At 40.4% G+C, this 18,685-nt stretch overlaps 1 protein-coding gene across 1 annotated transcript in view; it reads left to right on the top strand.

Annotated features, from left to right (window-relative positions):
• The window catches only part of WWP2 (WW domain containing E3 ubiquitin protein ligase 2), a 118,612-nt gene that overhangs the window by 35,510 nt on the left and 64,417 nt on the right, over window positions 1–18,685 (top strand). Inside the window, exon 6 of the mRNA XM_044663139.1 lies at window positions 11,655–11,782. Within this exon, the coding sequence (XP_044519074.1) occupies window positions 11,655–11,782 (128 nt within the window). The remainder of the gene's footprint in view (window positions 1–11,654; window positions 11,783–18,685) is intronic.

The following is an 18,685-nucleotide window of genomic DNA, read 5'->3' as shown; positions in this document are numbered from 1 at the left end:
CCTGGGCAAGTCCCTTAACCCCCATTGCCTAGCCCTTATTGCTCACCTGCCTTGGAAATGATACTTAGTATTGATTCTAAGATGGAAGATAAATGTTAAGGAAAAAAAAAAAAGAATCTTCACTGGGGGGTGGGGGGGCAGCTAGATGGCTCAGTGGCTAGAGAGCTAGGCCTGGAGATGAGAGGTCCTGGGTTCAAATTTGGTCTCAGATACTTTCTAGTTATGTGACTCTAGGCAAGTCACTTAACCCAGATTGCCTAGTTCTTATGTATCTCTGTCTTAGAATGGACAGAAGATAAGGGTTAAAAAAAACAAACAAGAAAAAGGGTAGTTATTTTTTAAAAAGAAGTCAGACAAAAGACATAAGAGCACAGATCTAGAGCTCTAATCTCAAAGACCATCTAATCCAACTCTATCATTTTACATATGAGGATGATGAAGTCCATTTTGAGTAGCAAGTGGTTTGACCAAGTCATGCAGGTAATAAGCATGGGAGACAGAATTTGAACCCAAATGCTCAGACTTTGGTCAGCACTCTAATGACTTGACTTTGTCAGTAGTGATCTAGATAAGTACATTTATTGCTTATTACTCTGGTAACTGACTGCCTCGATTTTGAGGGCATGTAGGTTGTCCTACTCATTGTCACAGAGAGATTTCTTTGTGTCCTTTTTTTTTTTTTTAAACTTGGAACTCCTAATTGTCTTTTATTAGAATAGAGAGTTTTGCATATGCCATTTCTGATATTACATTCTTTAACACTAACAAATACTACTGAATTGTAATTTTTTTCATCTTATCCTAGAAGCTCATTTTCTTTTTTTTCTGGTTATAGTGTACAAGGTCTTATCAATGAATTAATCAGCCAGTAAGCACTAATTTAATAAATAGTAACAAATAACTAGCAAATTAACTAAATAAATAATCAGTAGGTAAAGTGGTTGCTATGGGTCTGGCACCATGCTAGATTTGGGGGATGTGAAGAAAGACTCTCTCTTGATCTTTCGATACCTGCTGTCGCCCTATTTCTCTTCTGCTCTTAGTGGTCAACCTCCTTCAAAAGGCCATCTACAATAGTGACCACCATTTTCCTCTTACTGTCTACTTAACTCCTTATAATCTGCTTCTGGACTTTATCACTCCACCTAAACCATTCTTTCCAAATTTTCTACTGATCTCTTAGTTGCCAGATTTAGTGTCTTTTCTCAGTCTTTTGATGCCTTCAATCACTTTCTTTATCTTGATACTCTCTTCTCTCTAGGTTTTTGGGATACCTCCTCCCTCCTGATTCTCCTCCTGTCTGTCAGACTGCTCTTTCTCAGTCTCTTTTGTTGGAACCTCCTTCCCATGATACTCTCTAGGTGTAGGTTTCCCTCAGAGTTCAGTCCTGGGACCTCCTTTCTTCTCCCTCCATACTACTTGGTGATTTCATCAGCTCCCATCTCTATCCTGGTGATTCTTTTTTTTTTTTTTTTTTTTTTTTTAAATCCTTACCTTCCATCTTGGAGTCAATATTGTGTATTGGCTCCAAGGCAGAAGAGTGGTAAGGGTAGGCAATGGGGGTCAAGTGACTTGCCCAGGGTCACACAGCTGGGAAGTATCTGAGGCCAGACTTGAACCTAAGACCTCCCATCTCTAGGCCTGGCTCTCAATCCACTGAGCTACCCAGCTGGTGATTCTCAAATTTATTTCTCTACCCCAACCTCTCTGCTGATCTCCAGTCCCATGTCCAACTGCTTTTCAGACATGTCCAGTTGGATGCCTAGTAGACATCTTAAACTCAATATGTTCAAAACTGAATTCATTATCTTTCACCCAAACTCTCTTTTCCTTCCTACCTCCATCCTCCCAGGCCCCCAAGCTTGCAACTTCTCTTGGATGTGTCCCCTTCTGTCCTCTGATGCTACCTGCACTCTGGTGCAGACTCTCACCGACTTATACTTAGACCACTGCAATAACCACCGAGGGAGTGGATGGTCTGCCTACTTCACATGTCATCCTGGATATGGGGAGAGCCTTGGAGCAGGCAGACCATCCCACCCTACCCATAGCGGTTATTGTAATGGTCCATTCAAAGCCCTTCATAACCTTCCCTCCCCCCACTTTTCCAGTGTTTTTACATCTTACTCCCTCAAAATGTACTCTTCCCTCCAGTGTTACTAATCTGACAGTTCCCCAGTCCCATCACTTGGCTCTGGGCATTTTACCTGGTTGTCCTTGTGCTTAAATGTTTTCCCTCATCCACTCTGCTGACCTCCCTGGCTTCTGTTAAGTTCCAACTAAAATCTCATCTCCTCCATAAAACCTTGCCTAATTCCTTAATTCTAATGCCTTTCCTCTGCTAATTATTTCCTATTTATGATCTATATAGCTTGCTTTGTTTATATTTGTTTGCCCCTGGTTTCCTTCACAATGAGAGGAAGAACTATCTTTTACATTTCTTTGTATCCCCAGTACTTAGCAAAATGCCTGGCACATAGTAGATATTGAATATCTGTTGATTGATTGAATAAAAAATAGTCCCTGTCCTGAGAGAATTCATATTCTAATAGGGAAGGAAGGGGAATACAACATGCAAACAACTGCACAAATAAAATTTATACAGGATGAATTGGAGATAATTTCAGAAGAAAGGCATTAGCATTAAAAGGGACTATGTTTTTATGTTTTCCATCTCTAGAATAACTGTGCAGGACTGACTCCCCTCATAGGCTTGCTTTCCTTTTGCTTTGCCCTTCTCTTAGGGAGCTGGTGCTGCTTTCGATGTTGCTGATAATTTTGGTAATAGTGTGTGGAATTCTGCAGCCAACTGCGTGTGTCCTTCATTGGCTCCTGCTCTGAAGCTTCTGTGTTGGCCCCTTCATCCGGATGGTAGTACTCCAGTTGTCAGTTGGGGGGACTTTGTGATTTAAAATAGCTTTTCAGAATCTGGTTCTTACTGAGTGAGTGGAGAACCCAGCCAGCTGATGGCTCTTTCCCTGTGGAGGAAGAGACTAAATTATCACCAGGCAGTTTTTTAATGCAGTTTGTATTCATCTTATAGAATTTAGTTTTACTTTTGCTGCTTCAAGAGCCTAGGGGAATCCGTGTGGATCATTTTAGGATATTCCCCCTCCGAGAGGGGTAGAGATTCTTTCTTCTAGAGTCTGTTTTTCTCTCTGTCCCCTCATTTCTCAGAGCTGAAATAGGAGCTGACTGAATAGTCTCCATTCCCCACTATATTCTTGGGCATCCAGGCCCTCTTGGCATATTCTCTAAGCCCTGTGAATAGGTGATGTTTTATTGCAGCACCGACTAAAGGCTTGAAAGGTATTGACTTGTTTGTCACTGTGTTGGTGTTTTGTTTTGAACTTTTCCTTTTGACTGCTGCTTTTAAAACCTAATCTAAACCTGCCCCTTGCAAATTGAAAGTTAGTTTTGGAATCAGAGAGAAGCAGCTATGTCAGCATATTTTATTCTGCCAAGCAGATGTGCCCTAGCTGGACCTAAGTGTTGCCCACTTGTACCTAGGAATAAGCTCTGGCTTCTGGATAGTTGTCTCCCTTACCCCTTCACTCCCCCTTCCCCAACCCCCCTTCTTTCCTGGGCTCTGCAGCCATGTAGAGTTGCAAATTTCATCCTAAGATTGTTTTCTTCACCAGTGAAATTCTGTTTCCTCTGTAGAGACATTTACTAGGTTTTATAGAGCAGAATTTCATGACCAAGGACAGGAAGAGGCATATCTCATGAAACTAAGTTAGGAGAGGGTGCCTAGTTGGAGTTATCCAGTGAGTTTGGATTGAGACTGCTAATTCCTAAGGTTTATTTATACCCTGGGCCATATACATTTTAAAAAGGTGGCTGCTGGAAATAACTATATGTTGATTAAGATTAATCTCTAATTCGCATGTTGAATCATTTAATAATAGTAATAGTGAACATTTATATAGCACCTACTATGTGCTAGGCGCTACACTAAGTGCTTTATAATTATTTCATTTGCCTTGCCTTTCACAACTTGGATGCGTTGAAAAGTATATCTAGTGCCATGAGTATGGTACGTTGCACATATCCTCAGACTTTTTCAGTGTACTAATTGGTTTTGGTGATTATGCCTTCCCATTTTTTGTCTTTAAAATATTATTTGTTATATGGAATGGCTCTCTGTGAAGGGGTAGGATGGGGGCAGTGTAGAGAGATACTGGGGAAAATTATGGTGGTAAAAAAGAGACATGATTAAAAAACTTATTTTTAAAAAAGAAAAACATATAGCCAATACAACCTGTTGCCAAATAGAATTCCATTGTATTTGAAGATGGACTTTGGCAATTTTAGTATGCATGAGTGGGTATGAGTGGGAAGAGTTGTGGTGGTGATTTTCTTCCCCCTGTTCTAATAGTAAGGAATTTTGGAATTTGAGGGCTGAACCTTGCTCTTCTGGGAGAGAGTGTATCTGCCCCCTTAGATCTAAATATATCATTGATTCTGACCAAGGAGTTTGGGGACAAGAAAAGAGTAGGAGAACAAACAGTACTTTATAAGCTCCTTGGGGTTGTTTCTGTCCTGACACTGACTCAGTTTGGGCCCTTTTAGTTGTTATGCCTTTCAGGAGTAGGTCCTGGGATTAGGGGACCATTCTCAAGATTCCATGTGACAGGACTGCTAGGTAGCAGGTTGCATAGAGCACCACACTTGGAGACGAGAGGTCCTGGGTTCAAAATGTGACCTCAGACGCTTCCTAGCTATGTGACTCTAGGCAAGTCACTTAACTCTAATTGCCTAGCCCTTGTGGTTTTTCTCTTAGAACTGATACTAAGATACTAGAATTAATACTAAAACAGAAGGTAAATGTTTAAAAGAAAAAAGAAAAGATTCCATGTGGCTCCATTCTGTCTCCTGGGAGCATTAGCTATATAATACCCTTTATTCCCCAGAGCTTCAAAATAAGGCATTTTTGGGGGCTGGCTGTAAGTTTTCAAAACTATACTCTGTCCCCACCCTGGTTGCTAGAGATTCTAAACTCTTACTCATAACACATGCTGTGCCCTATTTTATGAAAAAGGCATTCTGTGGGGATGGAGGAGTGAATTTTGGACATTAGAAATGTATTCACTTAAAAAAAGTTTCTAAAAATTTTGTTTCTTAGCACTTGCCTTCCTTTCACATTCCCCCATCCCCTTGTTTTGGGCCCTTGGGGGTTAACACTCCTATACCTTGAGTAGTATCAAACTCAGACAGAAACAGGGACCATGAGTCCATGCAGAAGGATCCCTGTAGTTGCATATTGACTTAAGTTTAAAATGTTTGTTATCTATGTTTAATTGTACTTTTATTTATTTTTTTAAATATTGTTAAACAAAATGAATTATATTTTAATCTGGCTCAGGCTGCACTTGGAAGGGTTGAGGCCTTGTGTGGCACCTCTGGCCTAGGCAACACTTGGTATTCATATCTCTCTCCTTGCTCAGTATCCTTGTGGCTTCTCAGTGCTCTTTCCCTTTTCTCTTTGACTCTATTTAGAGGCAGCTATTTAGGGAGGCACATAGGGTGCTGGTCCTGCAGTCAGGAAGATCTGAGTTCAAATTCAGCCTCAGACTCTTACTAAGTGTGTGGTCCTGGGCAAGTCACTTAGCTCTATTTGCTTCAGTTTCCTCACCTGTAAAGTGGAGACTAGCACTTATCTTTTAGGACTGTTGTCAGGATCAAATGAAATAATATTTGTAAAATATGCTTAGTATAGTGCCTGGCACATAGTAGCCCCTATATAAATGCCTATTTACTATTTAAGGACAACACTGGCCTTGGATCCTGCTTCATGCTCTTACTGCTTTTATCTGGTAGGGATGAGCAGGACAGGAGTATCAGAGATTTTATTGCTTCTCCAATCTGGTGCTGCATGGGAAACAGGGATGCCCTCAAGATATAGCATCCCTTATGTAGCAGAGCTTTGTCTGATGGTAAGCTTCAGGGACAGGCTGAAGGTGCAGGCTGCCTCTCATTAGGCTATTTAAAAGAATAAGCACCTGGCAAACCCATAATGTAAATCAGCCAGGGGAGTCAGACCTCTGGGTTACATGTATGCTCTAATTTCTTCATCTCCATTTAATCTTTTTTTTAAAACCCTTACCTTTTGTCTTAGCATTAATTATAAGAGAGAACAGTGGTAAGGGCTGGGCAATTGGGGTTAAGTGATTTCCCCTGGGTCACACAGCTAGGAAGTGTCTGAGGCCAAATTTGAACTCACATCTCCCAATCTTGATTCCATCTTCACATAAAACATTTCTCCATTTTGTGTACTGGCTGCTTTAATTGATGGGGTTGGGAAGAGTGAGATGAGGATGAGGAACAGGGAATGAATAAACACTTATATAATGCCTGCTATGTGCCAGGCATTGTGTTATTATCCCAATTCATTCTCCCAACAACTCTTCAGGGTCAGGATCTGGGACAAAGAGAGATTAAATGATGTGCCCAGGGTCACATAGCTAGTAAATGTTGGAAGTAATTTTCTTTGCCAAGCTAATTTCCATCTCCCCCATCATACCTTCCTTTCACTTTTTCTTGTCTGCGAATGATGTTATCATCTGGGGCTTTTGTTGTAGAAACATAACATTTGGTGGTTATCTAAGTTGGGGAGTTTATAAGGCTCCTCCAAGCCTCTTTTTCTTCAGTGTCTGTGCTATAAACAGCTCATAAATCTTTAAGGTGCTTCTGATACCCACTTCTTTTTGTATCTTCTATTTTCTGGTTCAGTTGTACACAATTCTTTCCTGGATCTGTTTTGTACAAAAACCTTCTAGTGTCTAGTCAAGACTTACCAATGGAACTATGTCTCTTTTTGGACCTGGTTAGGAGACTGAGTCAGTGTCAGTACATCCTTGGCATTTGGTTTTGGATTGGAGCAAATCACGAGTCATAGAATGTGGTGCTCTTTCTGATCAAGATACCTCAAAGCCATTGATTATTGAGACTTGTCCTCTTTGGATCAAGGATAGAACTGAAGTCATGAATACATTTTTTTTCCTGATCTGAGGCTGTCTGCCTGATCCTTTTTCTGAGAGAGTGGGGGGAAGGTTGGATCATTCTTGGGCAGTGCCAGTCTTATAGCTTAGCTTTTTTGTGACTTGGCTTAGGTCTCCTTGAAAGCTGTTTTTTTTAGTTCTTGCCAGATATGATTGCTCTATGCCCCAATAGGAGCAAAAAAACACCTCCTCACTCCTCTCACCCACCCACCCCACTCCAGTTGCATCCTTTTGTCTTCCTGAAACTTGCTGTGGGCTTGACAAACATTTATTTTTACCTTGTCTGTCTTTTGTGAGGTTGGCAGTCTAGAGGTAGGGTGTGGAAAGGAGTCATAAATTATGAGTGGGATGTCTGGAATGGGCCTATTTTAACTCTTAATTGCTCCTTTTCAGTTTTCTCTCTCATTCCCCTCTCACCGCCCCCAACCCATGTCCAACCTGCACTTTACTGGTGAAGTTGGTATAGGGAGGGTGGGAGTTGGTACTGTCTCTCTCGTTTTTGCTTCTCTGAATGGGAGAAACATTATCTTCTCCTGACCTTACTTCCCATTTTTCTCCTTGCTTCTATTTTAAGTGCCTATTTTCCTGCTGGGCTTGTCTTGCTGGAACTTGGCCTGGCCCCACTGAAATTTGTTTCCATGCTGCTATTAAAAGACAATGCCCAGTTAAGAGGACTTGTAGGAGAGAAGGGCTGGCAGAACTTGGAAGCACAGAAAACTCATTTGGTTCTAATAACTCTTTGGGGCTGATTGGTTAGTTCTTATTTCATAATTTGGAGTACAAGTAGGATTTGGGGAACTTTAGTGCTTACTGACAATTTTAGCTTTCATGATGAGCTTATTTGAATGGAGAAGCAGAATCCATTTTAGTTCTGTCCTTTGCAAATATTTATAGGATCCTAGACTTTGAGCTGGAAGGAACATTAGATGAAACTTTGTGTCATTAGGCAAGTAATTTTACATGGGGTTGGACCTATAAGGTTATTTCTAGCTGGTAATCTTTGATTCTGTGATCTAGGCCAGCCCTTTCAATTTCACAGATGAGGGAATTAAAGCCCAGAGATAGGGATAAAGGACCTGACTAGAATCAAGAAGGTTATGGGTGGCAGAAGTAGGATTTAAACCCACCTGTTTTGATGATAAATCCAGCACTCTTTTGCTTATGCCATATTGCTTTCTAAATCCTGATAGGATTACCAGAGAGTTCCTATAGTGTTTAGCATTCATTAAGTCCCTAATAAATGCATGTGGGTTGGTTTTTCTGTTTTAGCTACTAGGTAAATGAATAAACTTAGTAGGATTCTGATCACCCTTGACTTTTGCAACTTTCATTTATTACCTGTCATGGCATTCTCTTCTTCTATGTAGCTGTAGTACCTCCTTGGATAGCTAAGGGTCCATTGGATAAGGGCAATTGTCTTAGTTATAGAATCAGCATTTTTTTTTTAACCCTTAACTTCTGTGTATTGACTTATAGGTGGAAGAGTGGTAAGGGTAGGCAATGGGGGTCAAGTGACTTGCCCAGGGTCACACAGCTGGGAAGTGTCTGAGGCCGGATTTGAACCTAGGACCTCCCGTCTCTAGGCCTGGCTCTCCATCCACTGAGCTACCCAGCTGCCCCTGAATCAGCATTTTTTAAAGGGAAGAACTTTATTTATTTTCCCTGATTGGGAAGCTTTAATTAATTAATTAATTTAGAATATTTTCTCACGGTTACATGATTCATGTTCTTTCCCTCCCCACCTCCTATCCCCCCTCCTGTAGCCAATGAGCAGTTCCACTGGGTTTTACATGTGTCACTGATCAAGAAGACCCATTTCCATATTTTTTTTATTTTTTATTTTTATTTTTATTTTTTAAAACCCTTACCTTCTGCCTTCTGCCTTGGAGCCAATACTGTGTATTGGCTCCAAGGCAGAAGTGTGGTAAGGGCTAGGCAATGGGGGTCAAGTGACTTGCCCAGGGTCACACAGCTGGGAAGTGTCTGAGGCTAGATTTGAACCTAGGACCTCCCGTCTCTAGGCCTGGCTCTCAATCCACTGAGCTACCCAGCTGCCCCCCCCATTTCCATATTATTAATATTTGTATTAGAGTGATTGCTTAGGGTCTGCTTCCCCAGTCATATCCTCATTGACCCATGTGATCAAGCAATTGTTTTTCTTCTCTGTTTCTACTAAGGGAAGAACTTTAGATAGGAAAATGTCTTCTATTTGGGGTTCAAAATTCAGATTTCTGATCTGGGCATTCTGCAAAGTGAACTGAAGTTCCTGAGGCCAGAGATGACAGACTACATATGGGATTTGGCTGAGTTGGATATTGATATTCAGACTGGTTCTGGGTTGTCAAGGAGACTGAGTAACTTCTCCCACTCCTAAAGTGGGGGATCAGGCCAGGTTTGAGGTTGCTGGCAAAGTCGACACTCAGTTGTCTGTGGTGAAAGCCTAGCTCATCCCCATACCCATCATTGCAGTTTGATTTGATGCTTTTTTGTGTGTGGGGGCTGCAATGGTTTCAGCAGTTAGGTCAGGTTCTAATCAAGATAAAGCTCCATCATTAAGGTCTGATTAAAGTCTTTAGTTAAAGGAAGCTGAGCTAAACAGAACCTTTTCTCCAACTCTCTAGTTATTCTCTTTCTTCTGGTTGTTTTATTTTAAATTTAATATTGGAGTGAAAAATTGGAAACCTCAGATTTAGGGGAAGGAAGGAATCTGAGAGGGTTGCAGGGGTGAGGCTGTGATCCATTCAAAATGGTCCCAGCTGCTTCTGGTTTCTTGGGGGGAGTAACAGAGGCCCTCCTCCACTATACTGTGCAGGCTAAGCTACTGTCATTAGTGGTTAAATGCTTCTTAAGCTCTTCTCTCTTGCCTTTTGACCACATACCCTTTCGTGGAAGAGAGAAGAGCTGGGGAGTGAGGAGGGTAGTGGGCCCCACCCAGTTGTCATGCTCAGCTGCCCTGGTAAGGGACAAGGAGTCCAGGCAACTGGATGTAATCATAGACTTGTCCGAGCCCATGGGTGTGACAGGGCCGATGGTGAGGGTTCTTTATTGCCTTAGCACTCAGCCTGAATAGTTGGAGTGGTTTTTGCCCTTTTAAGGGGATTCTTGGCTGGAATAAACCTGGTAGCAACTAACTTGGTCTCCCCCAACTATCCCCTCCCCCAACTCTGCTGTAGACATTTAAGACAAAGCTTTCATTTTGGAATGCTGTCTGGGCCACCAGGCTCTTGATGTTTGTGCCTGGCTGAAGGTGCTCTAAAAGGCTCAGTGATGTTAAACATTTCTTCCCATGAGGGTGAGGAAAGACTTGGAGCTTTTAATCTTATATATGTATTTTTTTTGACTGAGGTGCCTTGGCAGCTTTTACATGGAGTTTAGGAAAGAAAATTGAATTTTAAAAAGTTCCACATTAAAGTTTTATTTCCACAGTTCAGACTTGCCCCTTACCCATTTTCAACAGTCATGTCTTTTGTAAGCATTCAGTGTATCCTTCTGCTCAGCTCTGGGCCAAAGAAAGTATATTTCTTCATGGTATTCTCATTAAAGAAGGCTTATGGGAAGATATTCAACTCTTTTTTTTTTTTTTTAAATATCTTATGCCTAGTTTTAAAAAAAATCCCAAGTTTCACCATAGTTTTCAGTTGTTAGTGGGTCTTTGTTCTCCCAGTTGAGATCCTTCTTTGAGAAATTTGGTTAGATTCCCTATTTAATACAGTTTTATGTGCTGGCTAAGGTTGAGAAGATTTAATGTCAGCTAACAACTCTGTTATGGGCTCACTTTGCCTGAGGGGGCAAGCAAGCCATCCTCTGGATCTGGAAAATGGGGGTCCTAGTTCACAAGAGGTATTCATAAAAAAAAAAATCTCAATATTGAGAATGCATACCATGAAGGAAATTGATTCAGATTCTCTGGGAAATAGTTAAACCATAAATCCAAGAAGTTAGATATTGTCAGTGTGTGCATGTGGGATAACTAGAAATGGTATAACCTCATTATTCTCGATTCTCTAAGGGATTCTACTTCTTACTGTTCTCTTTAGGACAGTGGACTATTTTTCTCTGTTTCTTGGGGCAAAATGTTATGGTTCTTTTAGTTAATATTTCCTTACTAAACGTAAAATTGGGTTTATAGTACTTCTCATGGTCCTTTGGTTCCTTATCTGTTAGAAAGCATCTACAGGGAAAAAATGTGGTTTTTTGCTAGATAATTGATTTGCCCCTAGCTTAATTCTCTCTTCCCATCTCCAGGAAGAGAAAGCTAGAAGTTGAAGAGCTCAGATCATCATAGAGCCTCTAGGTCAGCTGTGGTTCCTGATGAATAGTTCAGCCCATCAGACAAAGCACTGTGATCTAAGATATCTGTGAGCTACTCTTGGTCAAGGGAATAATTCACTCTGGTGTCAGCAATTGAAGTAAAGGATTTGAACTATCTATTTGTATATTTGCTCTAACTAGCTTTCTGCTTGATAAAGAAACTCCTCTGTGTCTCCTATCATGGACAGTCTGTCTTTCTGCAGGGGTCACTGGGGGTCTTGGTTCAAGATAAAAGCACATGTTTACTGACAATGGGTAAGAGGAGGAAAACTTTCTTCTAGTGTTTTCTTCTAGCCTCTTTCTCAGGGAGGCTCACCATTCTTTTATACTTTATTTCCTAAGGACACACAGACATCCCGTTGGACCAACCAGAACCACCACAGCAAATAGTGAGCAGAGCCCCAATAGCAGAAATCGACATCGGCAACCAGCCAAGAGTCAGAACCATAGTGGCTTGGCCAATGGGACAGGTGAGTTGGAACATATAATAATTCACATTGACTCTGAAAGGCAAACCTTAGCTGACACAATGAATGGTGTATGACAGTTGTTTTAGTAAGTGCTGAGCTAGACTCTAGCTGTGGCATGAACCAGTGATACGAAAAGATGAAACAGAATTATTGAATAATTCAGAATAAGAAGGTGATTGGGTGCTGAAGTAGATGGATAAATATATATTGGGCAGATTATCTCATCCTGTCTTTGTTGAAAAGATGGATGCAGAGACAGGCTAGAAGACACATTAGTGGGGGTGGATTCAAAACAGGATGCTTAGTGGAGTTCAGCCAGAGGAGGTTTGTTCTTAGCTTGTGAGTTCTTTAATGGAATACCATGGATGTTGACCCTATGCTGGAATTTGATTATTGATCAAGGCTTATTGAACTTTGATGCCAATCTGGGTGGTGTAGCTAACCAAAGCAGGATTCCAAAACACTACATGAGGTGAAATACTGTCTGTATCTAATAGGGGAAAATATGCTGGGTTTCTGAAAGTCTGCTTTGCAGGTCCAAGGTAGAGTACCAGAAAAGTAGTTAGTTCATCTGGAGAAGAATTTTTGTTGCAGGATTGAGAGGTCCAGGGTTCAATACTGGAGATTGATTATCTCACTGTTCTCCCTTGTGGTCAGATCCCATCTGGAAGGTTCATTTCTAGGTCTCAAGTTTTGAGAAGGTCATTGACAGTCTAGAGAGTGTCCAGAAGAGAGCAACCAGAATTGTGGAGGGAATTCTCAAGTTCATGTTCAATGAGGAGAATGTTTAGCTTGGAAAACAGAAGATTTAGAGAAGACTTGGTAGTAGTTTTCAGTTATTCTTTTGACCTCCAGACCTTTCCAAATCCAACTTAAGGTTTCCGTCACCATCTATCTATCTTCTCTGCTTCTTTACTGGAGGACTGATGAAAGCTAGTAGGTGTGGTGACTTATCTGTGCTGATCAGGTCCTCTACAAATTTATGTTATTTGATCTCAATTGGGCTCTCACTGCTGCATAGTAATCTTAGTTTTTTCTAGGTGGACCCTATGTCATGGTCCCCATAGTAACTATTTTAAGTTTTATCTTCTATCCTCAAGCATTTTGATTTCACTTCCTTACAGAGAAAATAGAGGCTGCCTTTTTTGGGTGATTTCTTCTTTCCTGTTGTATGCCTCAAAACTTCTCTGAATGGTTTCATTCTGTCTTCCTCCGCTCTTATTTCTGAGGATGATGTGACTCTTTTTCTCAAGGCCAAACCCTCTGCCTATGCTCTTGGTCCCATCTGTCTTGGCTCCTCCAGAGACCTCCTCCATCAATCATTCCTTTCTCCTACCCCCATCTTCATTTTCTCCCTGTCGGCTGCTCTTTCTCCCTTTCTGTCTCTCCTCATTCCAGTGTTGCCAAAAATCTTCCTAGAACACAGTTCATACTGTGTCCTTCTTCTGCTAAAGAGTCTGTAGTGATTTCCTATGGCTTCTCAGATAAAAGGCAAACTCCTTAATTTGGTATTTAAAGTCCTTCACATTTGAAGTTTGGCTCAAACTTGTTTTTCCAGACTTATTTGGCATTGCTCTTCTTACCTCCTTTATTCCTGCCAAACTGGCCTACATTTGGTGTTTGCTGTTCCCTGAAATTGGCAGTCTTCTCCTCTGCTTTTGCATAGGCTGTGAGCTTCTTATCTGAAATCCTCTTCCTTATCACCTTTGCCGTTTGTAATCCAAGTTTTTGTTGTTATTTATGTTGGACACTTCATGAACCTATTTGGGGTTTTCTTTTCCAAGATAGTGGAGTGTCATTTGTCATTTCTATTTCCAGTTCATTTACAGATAAGGACACCAAGGCAAATAAGATTAAGTGACTTGCCCAAGATCATTTAGCTAGGGAGTGTCTGAAGCCAAATTGGAATCCAGGACCTCTCATCTCTAGGCCTGATTTTCAATACTTCTGTTTTTTCCCTTCTTTATTTCTATCTTTCTTTGACCCCTTTTGATCTACCTAGTAGACAGGATTTTCCTTGAAATCACTGTAAATTTTGTGGGTCCCTCTACTCCCTACTAACTTATGTCCATGTTGTTTTTGTATCCAGAGAGTGACTGTTGTATCTCTTCTTTCTGTCAATGGCAAGTAGTTGGGGAAGACAGTTTTCTCATAATGGCTTGAGAACAGAAAGGATTTGGAGAGATAGAAGTGGGGGGGGCACTTATCTGTGTGCTAGTGTGCTAAAGACTGAGCTGTAAAGTAAGTCTTCTAGCATAGAGTAGTATTTCCACACCTCCAGCAAATATTTCCTGCCATAAAGACACCACATACAGAAGATAATCATTAAGGGAGGTTTTTCCATTGAATTGTGCAAGTACACATAAGAAAACATTTTGAAAGAGGAAATGAAGCAGAATTTCAGGTGCTTGTCATCTTGTAATAACCATAAACTTTTCTACAAAAGGAAAGGTAAATAGAGAGGCAGTTTGTATGAACACTCTCTAAAGAAGGAGATTTTAAGTCTTTGAGGCCAGTATTCTGATTCATTGAAGACTTGCATGATTTTCAAGGTGGTTTTTAAAAATGCTACCTAAACTTCAGATGAGAGAAACCCTTGTTCTTCAGTTAATTGCATTACCATGGCTTACACTGTATTAATTGTACTTCAGGCTAAAAAATGCATCTTCTGAGGGTGACTAGCCTTTGAGTGTATGTGTGGGTGTGCACACGCATGCATGCCTGAAAAGACCACTGTTTGACTAACCGTTGAAGCTCTGCACACACATTAAGACCCTGGCTCATCACAGGCAGTTGGCAGGGTATCCAGGATCTGGAAGAAAATTTCCAATTCCCATTCCCCTTTGCTAACCACTTGAGTATGTCCTAGTACTGAATGAACATTCTGATTCATAAAACTAGGTTTACTAAGAACATGAAGAACATTGTGAAATACCCCTGATCTTAGAAATTCCTAGCTTTCCAGTTACTACTGATTTCAGCTGTGCCCATTTAGTCTCATTTAATATGATTATTAACATGTGTTGTTTATCTGCTTTTGTACATTTCTTTACTCTCCCCATACCATACAGTAAGGCCATCTTGATATCCCTTTTTCCCTTTTTTACTTCCAAGCATTTTTCTCCTGTGAGAGTATTCTCTTTATTTAACAAGTGCCTTGTTGAGTACCTGTCAGCTAGTCAACAGATATTTATTAGGCCCCTTCAGTATGTAAGACACTTTGATAATAAAGAAATATTAGCTGTGGTCCTTACCCTTAAGGGGTTTCCAGCCAGGTTGGGAAGGCAAGATCTAAATACATGAAAAGTTAAATAAAAATATTAGATTTAAATCACAGTATAAGACATAATCCAAGGCAATAAACCCTTGTCAGATGATTGATGTAGACAATAGGTGTCATGAATTCAGAAGTAGAAGAGATCTTTTCAGACTGGAGTTGGCTTAGAAGGGGTGGAGAAGGGCATTCCAGATAGGGGAATCAGCTTGAATAAAACATGGATTCAGGAAATCCCAAGACCTTTGAGGCAGATAGTGAGTACAAGGTGCATCTTGGGGAATTCTGGGACCCAAGAGACAGCAAGTGATACATTAATTAATGGTATAATTCCTGCATTCAAGGATATTCCGATTTTTTTTAGAGAGGCTTGACTTAGACATGTGTGGAAATTAGCACCCAATGATTAGAAAACAATGCATGATAGTCTAAAATAAAGTGCCAAATTGAATATAACCAAAACATATGGTATATAGCAAGGTCTCCGAGACAAGTTTTGCCTTTCTCTTCTTTTTAAAAATGTCACTATACCTTTCTTTTTTTAATCCTTTACCATTTGCCTTAGAATCGATTTCAAGGTAAGGAGTAGGCATATCTGGAGTTAAGTGACTTGCTCAGGGTCACACAGCTAGGAAGTATCTGAGGTTACATTTGAATCGAGCTACTCTGTATTTCATGTCTGATGCTTTATCCTCTGTGCCACCCAGTTGCCCCCAGTTAGTATGTTTCAGAGGCAGCACTTCTTTTTTTTTTTAAACCTTACCTTCCGTCTGGGAGTCAGTACTGTGTATTGGCTCCAAGGCAGAAGAGTGGTAAGGGTAGGCAATGGGGGTCAAGTGACTTGCCCAGGGTCACACAGCTGGGAAGTGTCTGAGGCCAGATTTGGGCAGCACTTCTTGAACCCAGGTCTAAGACCAGCCCTCTATCTAGTCTTCCATACTGCATATTGATTTTTTTTTTTTTATTTTTTAAACTCTTAACTTCTGTGTATTGACTTATAGGTGGAAAAGTAGTAAGGGTAGGCAATGGGGATCAAGTGACTTGCCCAGGGTCACACAGCTGGGAAGTGTCTGAGGCCGGATTTGAACCTAGGACCTCCCGTCTCTAGGCCTGTGCATATTGATTTAACAGATGAATTATATGAGAACAGGAATAGGGAGACTTGGGATGGCAGCGAGTCATACGCAAAACATCTAGAGACTTTAGTTAACTTTGAGCTTGCTGTGAGCCAACACTGTGATGGTGACCAGAAGTGATCGTGTCTCTGACACATACTAGTCACAGGTCCTGGTTGGGCATTAACTTGCCCAGTGCCTCTTACTGCTTAGCAATTCTTTGAGGCTCTAAACTTCAGAGCAGGCCCCAGGCTACTGAGATTTTCCTGTACCAGTGAAATAAGAGTTCTATTCCCCTTAACCCACAAAGTGCTCATATATTCATATACTACATTGTTCTTTTTTCTTATGTTATAATAATAATGTCACTCACGTTTATAGTGCTTTGTTGTTACACAGCATTTTCCATACATTATCTCTTTCTAGCCTTACAACAACTTTTGTGCAATGGGTAGTATAAATTATTGGCTCCATATTGCAAATCAAGGGTTGGCAAACTATGGGCTCACAGATCAAATGTAGCCCACTGTCTGTCATAGCATGGCTTTTACATTTATAAACAATATTTAAATTTAAATATTCAAATATTATTCATAATATAAAACTACTATTTAAATACCATTTATATTTTACAAATATTATCTTAAAATGTAAATGCCATGCTTAGCTTAGAGGCTATACAAAAACAGTTAGAAGGCTGGATTTGACCCACAAGCCATTGTTTGCTGACCCCTAGTATAGAAAAAAAGAAACCAAGTCTCAGAGAGAAGGTACTTGCTCAAGGTTATGCAATTAGAAGTAGAGAAGATGGCTCTTGAATCCAGAGCTGCTGCTGGCAACAATTCCAGGGTTTCATCTCCTTTACCATATTGCTTCTCATTTAGAGAACTAATCATGTTGAGATTGTGGGAAGTTTGTTTCTGACTTGGCCCCATTCTGGTCTAACTGAATCGAGAAGGTTGTGTTCAGTTTGAGGCACTAACCTATGAGGGGCCCTGTCAGAAAGAGGGTATCCAGAGAAATGCCATGAGGTTGATGGAGGGTCTGGAATCCATGTCAGTTGAGGGACAATGGAAAGGCCTGAGTATGTTTAGTCTAGAGTAGGAAATACTCAGGGGAGATGTGATCTATATCTTCAGATGTTTGAGGTACTGTCATGGAGTGGAAGTATCAGGTTTGGTTGTGTGCTTCAGAAGGCAGAACTAGGACCACTTGGCAGAAGTTTTGAGGAATCAGGTTTCAGTTCAGTGTAAGAAAAGAACTTTCCAATACTGAGAACTATCCGGCAATAGATTGGGCTTCTTCCCATCACTGGAAGGTATTCCGACAGAAAGTGAATGACCTTTTTCCAGAGATGCTGTAAAAGGGATTCCTATCCTTTTTTGGAAGGTTGGAATAGATAACCTCTAAAGTTCTCTTCTGACCCTAGAATCATGTGATTCTGTGTAATATTCTGGTTAATACGAGGGATCTCAGAACTTATTAAAGCTGCTTTGGGGGTCACCCAGGAGAGTATTCTCACGTACTACATGTTAGGCTACTGATTTCCAAGGATTTAGATTATCAACAAAATACCTTGACTGAACTTTAAAATGATTCCAAATGTAATTTAATATTTAATTCAAATGGCATTTCAGGATCTTGGGTTCCCATTATGAACAACATTTATTATTGTGCTGGAGAAACACCAACTAGATAATAAAGGCTTCCATTTGTTAGAATACCAGATGAATTAGGACTAATCCAGATTCCTTTTTAATGTAAAATTAGAGGAGGAGAGAAGGTATGGCTGCCCGGAAATGTAAAATAACCTTTTAGGAACTGCACTTTTTAGTCCTGCCAGTGATATTAGCTTATGATCATTGTGTTCTTTGATATAAATCCCCTAACTTTGGGGCCTCTGTTTCCTCATTTTTCCAATCAGAAATAATCTTTGCCTGCTCTCTTGAGTATATCTGATCATCTTAAAGGACTAATAATAATACAGAAGGGCAAAGCAGAGGAAATTATGTCTTTTAGAGAGGGTTGTCAGAAACACGCTATGTTAGTCTAAAATCTAAGTGAAGAACACTTGGGTAGGGAGTGATTCTTAACCAGACAAGCAGTAGAAGAGATCCCTGGGCAGACCAGCTGGCAACACCTCCAGGTTCGTTTTTGCTTTACTATATACTGCTTCTCATTTAGAGACCCCGTAGTGTTGAGACTGTGGAAAGTGTGAGGCTGATGGCTCCATTCTAGGCAAAGTGAATTGAGAATGTTGTGTTCATTTGAAGCACTAGATAATTTTGATTAAATGAGATTGAAAAATTTTCATATGAACAAAATGAGTGAAGCCAGCATAAGAAGGGAAGCAGTTAACTGGGGGAATTTTTTTTAAAACTTTTCATCAAATATCCAATGAAGTTCTGATATTAAAGATATGTGTATAATGAATAGAAATCTGTGACCAAAAGCCATTTCCCAATTGATATGGCCAAAAGATAGGAACAAAATCCTTCTTAAAAGAATTACAAA

Source organism: Gracilinanus agilis, chromosome 2 (assembly GCF_016433145.1).
Source record: "Gracilinanus agilis isolate LMUSP501 chromosome 2, AgileGrace, whole genome shotgun sequence".
NCBI lineage: Eukaryota > Metazoa > Chordata > Mammalia > Didelphimorphia > Didelphidae > Gracilinanus > Gracilinanus agilis.
Note: the sequence above shows the minus strand (reverse complement) of the source record. Positions and strands in the feature narration are given on the sequence as shown.